Here is a 14,957-nt window from a genome sequence, read left to right as displayed (position 1 = left end):
ATAAAGTATGATGATAGTGAAGATGACAGAAGTTGAGTTGATTTACTAGATTCACATGTTTTGAGTAAAGTGATTCACATGATTCATTATTTCAGAGTTTTTTTTTGACAAAGGTTTATTTGATCTAATATTTAATTTATCTACTTTATCTATTTAATTTAAAATCAATACACGGGCTAGATAAGACCTGGGACCCTTAAAGTAACCGTGTTTATTTCCATTGAATAAGAGAGCATTTAGACATTAACCATCATTGTGGCATGTCTCGATAAACCACAGTGAAGGTGGTGATGGCGAGCTGAAGCTTCATGAAGCTTTGAAGCTTTCCAGCAAATTGGTTCGGAAAAGGTTTCAATTCTCCAGGCTTCATGTGCACACGAAACCACCTGGTGGTCAAAGAGTGTAAAACAGGCAGATATGATCTTAACCATGTGATAAGATAAGATAAGATATTCCTTTATTAGTCCCGCAGTGGGGAAATTTGCAGTGTACAGCAGCAAAGGGGATAGTGTAGAAAACAAGATGCATCAGCTAACACAGTAAAAAAGAGCTAAACAAAGTGTAACAAAATATGAACCCATAGAAGGAAGTATAAAAACAGGAGCAGTATATACAGTATTGACAATAAACAAGACTATTAACAAAATTGCACAAATGGAAAATGATATTGCACAGTGAGAATGAATGAATGAATGAATGAATGAATGAATGAATGAATGAATGAATGTAATTCCACCTGAAAATATCAGGTTATGTCAGTTTTTGGTGTGTAAGTGTAAGTGGTCTACTGGGAGCAGTGCTGGTTGTGGTCTACTGGGACCACAGATCTGTGATATACTGTATTTTGCGCCAGTAAAGGCTGTTGGGAATGACTATAAACAATGAAAAAATATATATATTACCATGTAATCCATTTATATCTATATAATATATAATATAATGTATATTTTCTAGTAAGTATATTATGAGTATATAACATACATGTATAATGAACTGTAATTGTTTGATTCATCTTAAGTGTATAAACCAATCCTTTGGTCAATAATTGTATTGTATTGTAGTGTAATATAATATAATTGTAAAATAGGCGTTGGTGTAATGGATACCAAACTTGTGACCTTAGTGATGCTGAGTGAATGAACCCTTAGATGATGGTTCTATGAATGTCATTTACAATCTCCACAGGTTGTCCGGTAAGAACATGAATATGATGACGATGTATCAATTAGTCCAGGTCACACACACTCTCTTTGAGATACCACTCATTTATTGATTGAAGATGGTTTTTTAAATCCTTTGGTGAATAGTGTGGATAGTGAGGATAGTGAGGATAGTGGTTACTAAATACAGAAAATAAAATAGAAAACATGAGCAGGTATTAGTAACATGAAGTAATAATAAACAAACAGTATTATATGAAATACAATGCAAGCTAAACAGTTTAAAACAGGAATAAAAGGAAGAGAACGCAGCCTTCTGAACTTTAAGGGAGCGTCAACAAATAGCAGACTCAGGCTCTCAGGCAGTACAATGAGCAGAGTGCACACAGAGGGTGATATGAGTAATTGTGCGACGGTCCCTTAATGACGGCCGCATATGCCCGTTCACTGCGCTGCTCTAACTTAAATGATGTTGACACAGAAACACACAACTTATCATTCAAACTCTTATAGACAAACGAGTATGAGTATTATAACATGATACAGGTGACTTTAGAATTATTATAACGATGCAGTTACTAAACAATAGACAACTATAACAAATACTCACTTTCTCATGGACGCACAGGAAAAGACCATATCAATAATAAATAGAAAAGAGTCCAGAAAGGTGCAACACTGATACTGAGCTCAGTTGGAGGAAAATGAGGCTTGCGATCTGCGCAGAAGGTGATTGGAATAACAGCACTCTCTGATCATGTGAAGACCATGCGCCAAGCCACAGACTATTGGTCCGTGCATGTGATCAATGCATGGGCTGGTGAGGGGATGCTTTTGGTTAAACTGCTGCACCTTCTGAACAATAATAATGGTAGGAGGGGTAATATTAGTGTTCTGTGTCACTTCTTAAAAGTGGCATTGGTTCAACCAGTGAAGATCTGAACCACTTCATGAACCAGTGACGCGGTATGGCCGGTAGCGAGGCTTCAGATGTCATCAATGACGTCATTGGTCTAAAACGATACAAGCCTCGATACGCGCATCGCGGAAAACTTCCTGGATTACTCGACACACGCTCCGAAGCCTCGGCACAGCACGTAACATCACTAAGTGAAGGTGTCAATAAATAAATAATTAATAAGGTCTATGATTCTAAATTAGAAAAGTTATGATCAGTCAGGAATAGACGTGGTTTTAAATATTAATAACTATTACAGACTGTGGGCTAACACACTAGAAGTCTGATTCTCCTTTACAATAATTCACCAGCTACATGTTTACAATCAGGCAGGCAAACTCATTAAAATACATAATAATTAAGATCAGCGTATATGATGGAATAGTATCATTAGAATGTATCACAGGTCACCAAAATTGGGCTTTTATAAAAAGAAATTCTCAGAGGGGGGATGCCCCCGGACCCCCCTAGCTGGCTACTGTTTCCCCCTAGCTGGCTACTCTTTCCCCTGGCTGGCTACTCCATATCCTTGTGGATGGCCCTGATTGGGGCCTCAACAAAATAAAAGCCAGGGTACAGAGAGATCAAGAAAATGAGAGGATCCGAGAGGCAATGAACACATTTTTGGAGAAGCAGCAGGTATGACAGGCAAAGCTGAACGTACAAAGATGAGGAGCTATAGGCAGACTAGCAAATAAAACCCACTAGCAGGCTCAGTTTTAAAGTTGGAGTAAAGATACTGGTATCATATGAAACTGGATGACCTGGAGTCAGGTTGGTTGAGGGGCCCAATTTAGAAAATCTGTCCCCCTGTCCATAATTCCTAATGGCTGGCCTGATTCATGTTACATCAAATGATCTATAATATTATCAGAGAGTTTTATATTTCACGACTCCAAAGCTTACAGACATTCAAATTACATATAGTGTAGTTCTTATATAAACTTAAAATACAGTACTATGGAAAAAACAATCAACACAACAGGAATATAATAAACACAGTGATTACATGTAAGTTATGAAAAACAACACTGATCAAAATCTATTTTAATAAATCATGTGATACTGAACTATGGTAATAACATTTGAACATGTCCACAGTGGATGTTATTTAAAGGACTAGTGTTATTGAATGATTCAGCCTGTTTAGTACAAATTGAGTGTACTACTGTTGACAGTTTTTCAGAGCAAATGAGTAGATTTTTAGATAGTTTTAAAAAAAGCTTTTGTCTTCCATTAAATGTAATTAAGTCTAAAAACTTGCAGACACTTGTTGAAACCTGCCTTTAAAGGAAACAGCTCGTGCTTTTTTTTGCATTTTGCATTTTGCATTTGTGTTGAATAGGGCCAAGCTTGACTTCTTGCCTTGCCATGATCAGCAGGTCTTCACTGTAAGATTCTCACTTCCATTTTAACTTTATTTTAAGAAGTATAGAAGTAGTTTTATATGTAATTAAATTAAAAAGTAAGTAGAGATTATTTTGTAAATAAATTATCTACATTTTTTAGTAGATTCAGAACCAGTCCTGTTAAAAACACTATGGTTTTTGCAGGTTTGCCAGAAACTCCTCTATTTCTCTACACATTGGGTTCCTGCCTTTGTCTTTAATCTTCTCCAGAGTTGTGATGCTGTCCCCACGAAAGGAGGATTGATGCGGTATTGCTGCTGCCTTCATGTTATATTGTATTGACCTTTGGTACTCCTGACGATCAAGGTATAAGTGTTTTGCATAGAAGTTGTAAAGCATCTGTTTATCTGCAGGTTCCAGTTCTAGCAGTTCCTGGAATATCTGCGTACCGCTACGTACCGGCCCACTTCGAGTACTGCTCATCTCTCATAACATGTTGAGCCAAACAGCCCATAATGCTTATCTCTACACTCCCTCCCTCATCTCTCTCCATCTCCTCCTCCATATGGCCGCCCGGCACAGAGAGATTGGGCCAGCCCAGTGTCAATTAAGGAAAAGAAATGGGCCGATTTACCTGTTCTATGGGTAAAAACAAACAACACAAAAAGGCATACGTCGGCCCAAAAGGACGTCGGTCCACCGGGAAAATGCCCGGTATGCCAGATTGCAAGTGGGGGGCATTTGAGCATAGTGTCTTGTGTTCAGTCTTAATGCGCCTTGACTTTCGTTTCCCAGGAATGGAAACCTACAGCCACATCTGAATAAACTAAAACATGACTCATCAAATTTGTCATGATATTTTTTCTTATGTTGATTTAAGGTTAGAAAGTTTTTTCTTCTTCTTCAGGAATATGATGCCACACTGAGTGAAATATTCAAACACAAGATGCCATATTCTTTATGGCTGCAACATCTTATAAAATATTAAGGTTACATGTGCATTATTTTATATTTATATGCATTTATATATGTAGTAGCCTATATGTGGACACACTGAGCAGCGGGTATGAAGAGCCATCAGTTACCTGGACACACCTGCATTATGACTCTGCTGTTACCTACTGGTGTAACCAGGTTACTGTTGGGTTACCACTTCACACTGACAGGGAAACACTTTGACACAAAGGCTCGTATTTGATCATTTGTCACCTGTTCACATGTCACCTTGGAGTTATACAACTGTATGTGTGCGATGTTCATCCATGTTGACTTACAAGTTGAAAGCTGTATTTTGATTAACGTCCATCAGCGCCCTGTGTAGTACAGTACTGCAAGATAGTGAAGCCTTAATGAATTTCTTGTATAATAACCACCAAAACAAAACAACTTACAGATTTCTTAGGGTACATAATATATATTTATTAGTATTAATAGGCTATTGTGTACAACTGAGACACAGCTTGACATACTTTATACATACAATCAGTTGCATCTGGCAATAATATTCAGGTTACATCAAATTATCAATAACATTATCAGAGAGTTTTATATTTCACTACTCCAAAGCTTACAGACATTCAAATTACATATAGTTTAGTTCTTATATAAACTTAAAATACAGTGCTATGGAAAAAAAAACAATCAACACAACAGGAATATAATAAACACAGTGATTACATGTAAGTTATGAAAAACAACACTGATCAAAATCTATTTTAATAAATCATGTGATACTGAACTATGGTAATAACATTTGAACATGTCCACAGTGGATGTTATTTAAAGGACAAGTGTTATTGAATGATTCAGCCTGTTTAGTACAAATTGAGTGTACTACTGCTGACAGTTTTTCAGAGCAAATGTTTAGGTTTTTAGATAGTTTTAAAAAAAAAGCTTTTGTCTTCCATTAAATGTACTTAAGTCTAAAACTTGCTGACACTTGTTGAAACCTGCCTTTAAAGGATACAGCTCAATCTGAAACCAGTGATGTTCAAAACACTATGGCTCTTGCAGGTTTTCCAGAAACTCCTCTATTTCTCTACACATTCGGTTCCTGCCTTTGGCTTTAATCTTCTTCAGAGTTGTGATGCTGTTCCCATGAAAGAAGGATTGTTGTGGTATCTCTGCTGCCTTCATGTGATATCGTATAGAACTTTCGTGCTCCTTTCGATCGAAGCTTAAATATTTAGCGTAGTGGTTGTAAAGGACCTGCTTCTCTGGAGGTTCCAGATCCCTTTCTAGCAGTTCCCGATACATCTGCTCAGCTTTAGCCTGGCCGTGATTGGATTTTGCGTACATATTTGCGAGGTCTATTTCCTTCACAAATCGAGAATGAGGGTAAAGAGAAATCACCTCCTCATGGAGACTGATTGCTCTGTCTATCACGCTTTGCTTTGGGCGACTTTCTCTAAAATTAATGATCTTCCATTTGTAACAGAGTGCAGCACATCTCTTCAGATAACGCTCATCTGGATGGTTTTCCAAAGCCTCGTCTGTCAATTCAATGGCCTCATCAATAGAAACATAATGACTGTAAACCCTTATTAATGGTTTCATACCATTGTAGCTGCTGACGGGATTTCTAAAAACCTTTCTGGCTAACTCTCGTGCTTCATCTTCAATTCTCTCTCCTTTCTTAGCACATTGCTCAAGGTAGTAAGCAGCGAGGTACAAGTTCTCTGGATCCTGTTCCTTGGCGATTCTCACTTTCTCCAACATGTCAGCCTCCAGCCCCGTGTTGCTGTGTGTAAAAGCTCTCGCTAACACTAAGACGTGGCTGGTGTTCCACTCCACCATGTCCGGCTGCATCTTGATGGCTCTCTGGAAGTAATCTGCAGCCAGCTTTTTGTCTGTGCTGAAATTCATCAGGGTCCAGGCTTTTTCAGCGTAGATCTCTGGATGGAGCTCGTCCTGGGATGGAGATGGGTATTTATTCATCAGGGCGTCGATCTTTGTCAGGTAAGCCTGACTCTCTGCTTGGTCTCCCAGGTGGTGGTTCAGCCAAGCCAGGTTCCCGTAGTTCACCACTAACCAGGGACCCTCATCTGCACTTCTCATCTGGCGGAAGGCCTCTGCAGCCTTGTTGAACAAACTCTGGGCGTCTTCAGTCAACCCCAGCTTGTATTGAATGAACCCCCGCAGGTTGTAAATGTGACCCAGCCAGCTGTTTCCCTCCTCTGTGCCGATGTCCTCCAGCTGGTCACGGAAACGGAGAAGTTTGTTCCTGCTGGGGTCCAGATCCCAGGTGAAGTGGCACTGAAGGGCCTCCAGTTTGGACACCAGTGTTGTTTGACTCTGAGCAGCACTGATGGAGAGTAAAAATAACAAATATTAAAACACATAGTAGGTTAAAGTAACATGCTCTTAAAGTGTCAGTAGACAGTATATTTTTGGCATCATTGGGCAAAAATTCCATAATAACCTTTCAGCATATTGTAATTCAAGTGTTCTGAGAGATAACTAGACTTCTGCACCTCCTCATGGCTCTGTTTTCAGGCTTTAGAACATCTAGCCCGTGACGGGAGACTTTGACGAATCACAGGTCATTTCAGAGAGAGAGCGTTCCTATTGGATGCGCTCTGGTCATGTGACCGGAACTTGGCGTTCCTTCACCAGATTTCACAATGTCAGCGGCGTCACAAACGTTCTCATTTTACAGCTAAACCATACACTACAAGATGAATGAAATAGGCATTAACGTAACATAATATTGATTCATATTTGATCAGCGCTGCCTAGTTTGACCGTTTGGTCGGAGTTTGCGAGGGATTGAAAGCCAGCTCTCACAGACAGCAGATGGATATCAGACCTCAGATCAGCTCTTACTGCTTGTTTTCCTCCGGTCTGTAAAATCTTGCAGATGCCGTTAGGAGCACCGGAGGACTCAGAGGCACATGATTTTTTTCAGGTTACCTGTCTCATGCACTACTGTCACCATATAGTCTAGTTTTATAAAAATAACTTTTTTTAATCATATTTGCTCTAATCTCTCCTACTTCAGCTTTAATGTACGTGTGCTATGTTTGGATAACCACTGTTCATCTCATGTGGAGGAAGGGAGGAACATAGAAATGGAGTTAGGAGCATTGAATGGACAGGAAGGAAATAAGGAGGGAAAGATTTCCTTTTCTATTTGTTAGTTGCCTTCTGGAACGAACACAAAATAATTTCACTACACGTTGTACTGTGTATGGTTGTATACAGTATGTGACAAATAAACGTGATTTGATTTGATAGACAGCAAGGAAATAAGGAAGAAAGGAAGGAAGGAATGGAGGGGGGTGGAAATGGATTAAAGAGTATTAGAGGACAGGAAGGAAATAAGGAAGGAGTCATGAAAGAAGAGAGGATAGGAAGGAAAATAATATGGACCAACAGACGGCTGGAAAGAAAAAGTAGGCTTAAAGATAATAAGGAAAAGCAAAGTACAAAGGACAAGGACAAAGGAAGGAAAATTAGTGGATGGAATGGAAGGAAATGGGGGAAGGAATGGTTAAGAGAAGAAGTAACAGAGAGGATAAAAACATGGAGGACAGTAAGGAAGAAAGGATGAAAGAAAACACAAAGGGGAATGAGGTATGCAGTGAATAAATAAATAAAGGAAGAAACAGAGTGAGGCAGGAGAAGAAAAAGAAGGAGGTGAGGAAGAACAGACAGAAGGGAATAAGGCAAGAGATAAGAAAAAGATGGCTGAAAGAGATAAGGAAGGAGGAGGCAAGTAATAGGAAGGAAGAAAATGACAGAAATGGTGTGAGACACAGAGGAAAGCAAGGAAGACAGGAAGGATGAAATGGTTTAAAGATAATAGGATAGTAATAACAACAACATTTAGCATTTCTCCACCAGAATTATAATACTGGAGGTGGGATGAAACTTTCAGAAAACAATTGATTCATAATAATTGTTAAGAATAAGAAAGAAAATACAATTTTTAAAATTCATGTGGCCCTAGCTGAAAGGGAAGAATGAAGAAAGGAAAAGAAGAAGAAACAAGAGAGAAAAGTAATAAGCCTACATTATTTACTCCAACAATGATATGAAATGCAGAAGCAGCTACTCACCTCATCATTCAGCTGTTTCCTCGACTCAGTAGTGTTGGATTTGTTGTGCATGGAGTGGATTTGCTGGGACTGAAGACATGGCTTTCAACAGCATGTAAATCCCACTCAGTGCATTTTATTGACAATTTTAACTTTTTTTGGGACCGCAGACATCTCTTCAAGGCAGATGGACTCTGCCTAAACAAGTCAGGAGTAAAATTGTTCAACTCCAACCTATTCTACTTCCTGCGTCATTCATCTGTTCCCTCTGCCAAGGACGCGAGACAAGAGGAATCACCACTGGACGAAGACACAACACAATGTGCCAGGGGACCTCAAGGAGAATCATTTCACCCCACACCACAAGCCAGCCCTGGGATACAGCAGAGACAAGAGGAGGCGTCCTCATCCTCGCTTATCACCCTTTCTCCCTCCTCCCCCCTCTTGGAGTTCACTGACCACATGAAGGAGCTGGTCAATGCTGGAACTAAACTTACTCCCCGCCCTACACCCATTTTCTCTCCCATGATCCCCCCACGAGGTCGACCTCGAACAACTTTGGCACCATCTCCACAAACACGACACCCACCACCTCCATCCCCTCCACGATGGAATCAGCCTCTGTCTCCGCAGCCTGATAAGGATGTTCCTTTACAAAATGTTGCAAGCACAGATTGATATGTGTTGGGTCCAGGCTTCAAGGCTAATGATACACGTGACTGTTTCCAGGATAAGCTGGGGCCCTGTGTGATGAGAGCTTCTTCTATCTCAGTTCTAATAAGTAGTAGAAAAAGAATGGTGAATCTGCAAAGAAACAGGAATATTTTGACTGATTGTGCTAATTTATCAAATTTAGCATCGATTCCTTGCCAGCCAAACCATGTCCCAAAAAATTATAATAATGCTTCTAGCACATTAAAGCTAGCCCTGTTAAACGTCAGGTCTTTGGCAGGTAAAAGTTTTTTAATCAATGATTTTATTATTGAGCACAAGCTTGATTTTATGTTTTTAACTGAAACTTGGTTAGACCAAAATAACAGTGCAGCTGTTCTTATCGAGTCGACTCCTCCCAACTTTAGTTTTATGAGCGAAGCTAGAATGCATAAGAAAGGAGGTGGAGTTGCCATACTGTTTAATGATTCTCTCCAATGCAAACAGATATCTTATGGACATTTTGCTTCTTTTGAATATGTCGCTCTTCAGCTGAACTCCTCTTCTCGAGCTTTGTTTCTCAATATCTACAGGCCACCTAAATACTGTGCAAACTTTTTTGATGATTTTACTGAACTGCTGTCTGTAATTTGTGTTGACTTTGACTGTGTAGTCATTGTTGGTGATTTTAACATCCATGTTGACAACCAACAGGACAGAGGGGCCAAAGAACTGTGTCAGGTTCTTGATAACTATGGAATGAGTCAGCATGTGACAGAGCCCACACACAATAAGGGACACACTTTGGACTTAATCATATCAAAGGGCCTGAACATTTCCAAGGTTGTAGTGATGGATGTTGCTCTGTCTGATCATTCATGTGTATTCTTTGAGAGTACTCTTCCTGTGCACAGAAATGATAAGACAGAAATAATCACAAAAAGGTATATCACTGAAAACACCAGTGATCAATTTGTTCAGGCTTTCTCTTCCACACCCACCCTCCCCTGGACCTCGGTCAATGAGCTTGTAGATAATTTCAATTCTAAAATGACAAAGGTTATTGATACCATTGCACCCAAAACGGTGAAGATTGTCTCTGGTAAGAAAAAATCTCCATGGAGAAATACCATGTTGGTAAGAAATGAAAAAAGAGAGTGTCGAAAAGCTGAACGCCAGTGGCGGAAAACAAATCTACAAGTTCATTATGACATCTATAAAGAGAGACTTTGCATTTATAATTCAGAACTGAAAAATGCAAGGCGGTCCTTCTTCTCTGACATCATCACCAAAAACAATAACAATGCACGTGCCCTGTTTGCTACTGTCGACAGGCTAACAAACCCTCCTGTGTCAGTAGCCTCTGAACTTTTATCCTCCAGGGCCTGCAATGAATTTGCTTCCTTTTTTACAGAAAAAATTCACAAAATCAGACAAGCAGTCACTTCCTCCATAGCAGGTACAGGATGTTTGTTTCCCCTGCGTCCACTTAAACCTGGCGCAAATACCATGACACAGTTTTATCCAATAAATCAGACATACCTGGAGGAAATCATACAACATCTAAAATCCTCCTCATGCTGCCTTGACATTCTGCCAACAGGCCTTTTCAAAAAAGTATCAGATTGTATGGTCTCAGAGCTTTTACAGATTGTTAATGCATCTCTTGTTTCAGGAGTCTTCCCACAGGCCCTGAAAACTGCTGTCATCAAACCACTCCTCAAAAAGAACAATCTGGACTCATCAGTAGTAAATAATTACAGACCGATATCAAATCTTCCATTCTTGTCTAAAATAATTGAAAAAACAGTTTTTCAAAAATTAAATAGCTTTCTGGCACTAAACAACTCTTTTGATGTCTTCCAGTCAGGTTTTTGACGAAACCACAGCACTGAGACTGCTCTTGTTAAGGTCTTCAATGACATCCGATTGAACACAGACAGTGGTAGAACTACGGTTTTAGTTTTACTGGATCTCAGTGCTGCATTCGACACGGTTGACCATAATATATTACTAGACCGACTGGAAAACTGGGTGGGTATTTCTGGCATAGCACTCAGCTGGTTTAAATCCTACCTAAAAGACAGGGACTTCTTTGTGTCTATAGGTAATTGTAAATCTGAGCTGAACAAAATCACATGCGGAGTTCCCCAAGGCTCCATCTTGGGGCCTCTTTTGTTTAACATCTACATGCTCCCACTGGGTCAGATTTTTGAGAACAACAAAATAAATTACCATAACTATGCAGACGACACACAAATTTACATAACTCTATCACCAGGAGACTACAGTCCAATACAAGCACTGAGTGAGTGCATTGAACAAGTCAATAATTGGATGTGCCAGAATTTTCTTCAGCTGAACAAAGACAAAACTGAGGTCGTAGTTTTTGGAGCCAAAAAAGAAAGATTAAAGGTTAGTGCTCACCTACAATCTGTGATGTTAAAAAGCTCAGACCAAGCCAGAAACCTTGGTGTAGTCATGGACTCAGACCTGAGCTTTAACAGCCATATTAAGACAATTACAAAGACAGCCTTCTATCACCTGAAGAATATAAGAAGAATTAGAGGACTGATGTCTCAGCAGGATTTGGAAAAACTAGTCCATGCATTTATCTTCAGCCGACTTGACTACTGTAACGGCGTCTTTACTGGTCTTCCTAAAAAATCGATCAGACAGCTGCAGCTGATTCAGAATGCTGCTGCTAGAGTCCTCACTAAGACCAAGAAAGTGGATCACATCAGTCCAGTTCTGAAGTCTCTACACTGGCTGCCTGTCTCTCAGAGAATTGATTTCAAAATACTGCTGCTGGTTTACAAAGCACTAAATGGTTTAGGGCCAAAATACATTTCTGATCTTCTGCTGTGTTATGAACCATCCAGACCTCTCAGGTCATCTGGATCAGGTCTGCTTAGTGTCCCCAGAGTCAGAACTAAACATGCAGAAGCAGCATTCAGTTTTTATGCACCAAATATCTGGAACAAGCTCCCAGAAACCTGCAGGACCGCTCCAACTCTCACTTCTTTTAAATCAAAGCTTAAAACTTTCCTGTTTGCGGGTGCCTTTTATTCTGACACTGCACTATAACTTCTACTCTTTTGAGTTTTATGCAATTTTAGTTTCTATCCTAGCTTTTATTTTTAGCTTGTTTTTATTTTCACATTTTTAATGTTTTAATGTTTTTATGTTTTTATAACTGTTTTAATTATTTCTTAATGTTCTTTTGCATTTTGTCGCAATGTTCTTGAATGTTTCTGTAAAGCACCTTGAATTGCCCTGTTGTTGAAATGTGCTATACAAATAAAGCTGCCTTGCCTTGCCTTGCCTTGCAATGACATGGAGGGGACCTGCTTGTGGTAACCAAGTGGGGAGGCTTGGAACTGTTCTGCTGTTTCTGTGGGTGCATGGTGGTTGTCTCCCAACGTTAGCTTGTGGGGGCGTGTCTCGGGGTGAAGGAGTGGGGGACTTGGGGCTGTTCAGTTGTTGTTGCACTGTTTTGTTCCGCCCCGTGGCGTGCCATGCGGGAATTGAGGAGGTGATTCGGTGACATTTGGAGAGGCTCTGAAATACTCAAGGGCGAGGACAGGGAGGAGGCACATGGGACTGCATGTTCTGTTCTTTTCACAAGGTCACGGGAGGATGGAGTCAGAAGGAAGAACAAGAAAGAAGATATGTAGCAAAATCATCACGTGCCATAAGCTCCTGACTATTGATATTGTGTAAACCATAAAAACGCTGGATCAGGGATAGCTCGGGGTTCAGACTTCGTGAACTGACCCATGCATTGTATGTTGTCAGGGACACGTTGATTGGATCCAGATATCTGTAAACTCTTTTATTTTACTTATGCAACATTGATTGTTCGGAATAAATTGAATCATTATGCTTTAACCCATCTGTTTGGAAAATCTCTTTGTCACACAAGATTAACCAACACGTAACTGTGCCTTGACCTCTTGGAGGTAGAGGGCCGGTTCCTTCAGTAGTTCTCTAAATATTGGGCTGCTTTTTGTTCTTGATGCTGGATTTGGGTTCGCTGGTATAAAGTCAGTGATGTCCAACTTCTGCTTTGTTGTAAATTATGTGATGTTGTTGAGGACGCAGCTTTAAATGCTCACACTGAAGTCGAAGCAAAGCGAAGAGGGGGGCATTTGCATGTAAAGTCTTTTGTTCAGTCTTAATGCACCTTGACCTGTCGTTTTCCAGGAATGTAAACCTACAGCCACATCTGAATAAACTAAAAAATGACTCATCAAATTTTGTGATTATTTTTTCTCTGACATTGAAATTTAGAAACAGTTTGTTTCTTCTTGAAGAACACATTTTATGTATTATCTATTTTTATTGAGGTTTTTATAACAAACATATTAATAAAATGGTCGGTCTCTGCAGCAGATAGGCAGTAGGCAATACCATCAAATTATTATGCAAGTAAATAAAAAAATAGTAGCCTAATAAAAAACAACACGCCACGCAGCCGCCACGCTCTCCTGACGTTGGATGTGTGACCACCACGTTAGGCCCTGTTCACACCAGAGGCCTGTACTACGAAGCGAGTTCAACATGCCCAGGGTATCTTCTCGTTATCTGCCTTTCCTAACCCTAACAAACGAAATCCCGCTAAGTGGTCCTACGAAGGTGGTTATCAACTCGTTAAACCAACCCAGAGTTTCTCCATCTGGTTATGAGCACATTCACATGAACAGGGAGGTGTTTGCAGCATCTGGCCAATCACAGGCCTGGACAAGTCTACTGTCAGCAGACAGACAGAGCGGCACATTTTACAAAGGAAGAGTAAACTATACAGTATAAGACAAATATGAAGAAGTTAAACACATGATCCAGATTTAAAGTAACACAGTTGAAGCTGCCAAATGCAGGAAGGACAGCTGGTAAAAGAAAAAACTCCTGATGTATGAATGCGTAAATGAACAGATTTATTAATTTAACGGAACACTCAAAAGTCAGATATAGTCTTCTAAATAAATAGCTTTTGATTGTGTAACGGATAACTGGATTACACCTAATCTTGCCCAGTACTAACAGTGTGGCATGTATGACTATTTGAACCTTCTTTCAGCTGTGTCCTCCGTCTCCGGCGGTGTGAAACGAACTCAAGAGGAAGTAAAAAAATAAGTATGAAAATATAATTCAAAGCAGTAAACACCCACAGCATAAATCCAGCTGTCCTTCCTGCAGCTGTCAGTTTAAACTGTGTTGTTTTAGCTTGGATTATGACTTAAGCTTCTATAATATTCAGGTTACATCAAATGATCTGTAACATTATCAGAGAGTTTTATATTTCACTACTCCAAAGCTTACAGACATTAAAATGACATATAGTGTAGTTCTTATATAAACTTAAAATACAGTGCTATGGAAAAAAACAATCAACACAACAGGAATATAATAAACACAGTGATTACATGTAAGTTATAAAAAACAACACTGATCAAAATCTATTTTAATAAATCATGTGATACTGAACTATGGTAATAACATTTGAACATGTCCACAGTGGATGTTATTTAAAGGACTAGTGTTATTGAATGATTCAGCCTGTTTAGTACAAATTGAGTGTACTACTGCTGACAGTTTTTCTGAGCAAATGTGTAGGTTTTTAGGTAGTTATAAAAAAATGTTTGTCTTCCATTAAATGTACTTAAGTCTAAAAACTTTAAGACACTTGTTGAAACCTGCCTTTTTGCATTTTGCATTTGCGTTGAATTGGGCCAAACTTGACTTCTTCCCTTGCCATGATCAGCAGGTCTTCACTGTAAGATTCTCACTTCCATTTTAA

General features: G+C 39.5%; 2 protein-coding genes across 2 annotated transcripts in view; both read right to left on the bottom strand.

Annotated features, from left to right (window-relative positions):
- The window catches only part of orc1 (origin recognition complex, subunit 1), a 303,843-nt gene that overhangs the window by 189,204 nt on the left and 99,682 nt on the right, over positions 1 to 14,957 (bottom strand). The gene's annotated exons all lie outside the window — the stretch shown is intronic.
- Positions 5,442 to 6,797, bottom strand: LOC141768495 (interferon-induced protein with tetratricopeptide repeats 1-like; the record flags this gene model as incomplete). Its single annotated transcript, XM_074636825.1, has 1 exon — positions 5,442 to 6,797. A coding segment is annotated over one exon (1,332 nt), but the record flags the coding sequence as incomplete, so codon positions are not given.

This window comes from Sebastes fasciatus, chromosome 5 (assembly GCF_043250625.1).
Source record: "Sebastes fasciatus isolate fSebFas1 chromosome 5, fSebFas1.pri, whole genome shotgun sequence".
In the NCBI taxonomy this organism is placed as follows: Eukaryota; Metazoa; Chordata; class Actinopteri; order Perciformes; family Sebastidae; genus Sebastes; species Sebastes fasciatus.
Note: the sequence above shows the minus strand (reverse complement) of the source record. Positions and strands in the feature narration are given on the sequence as shown.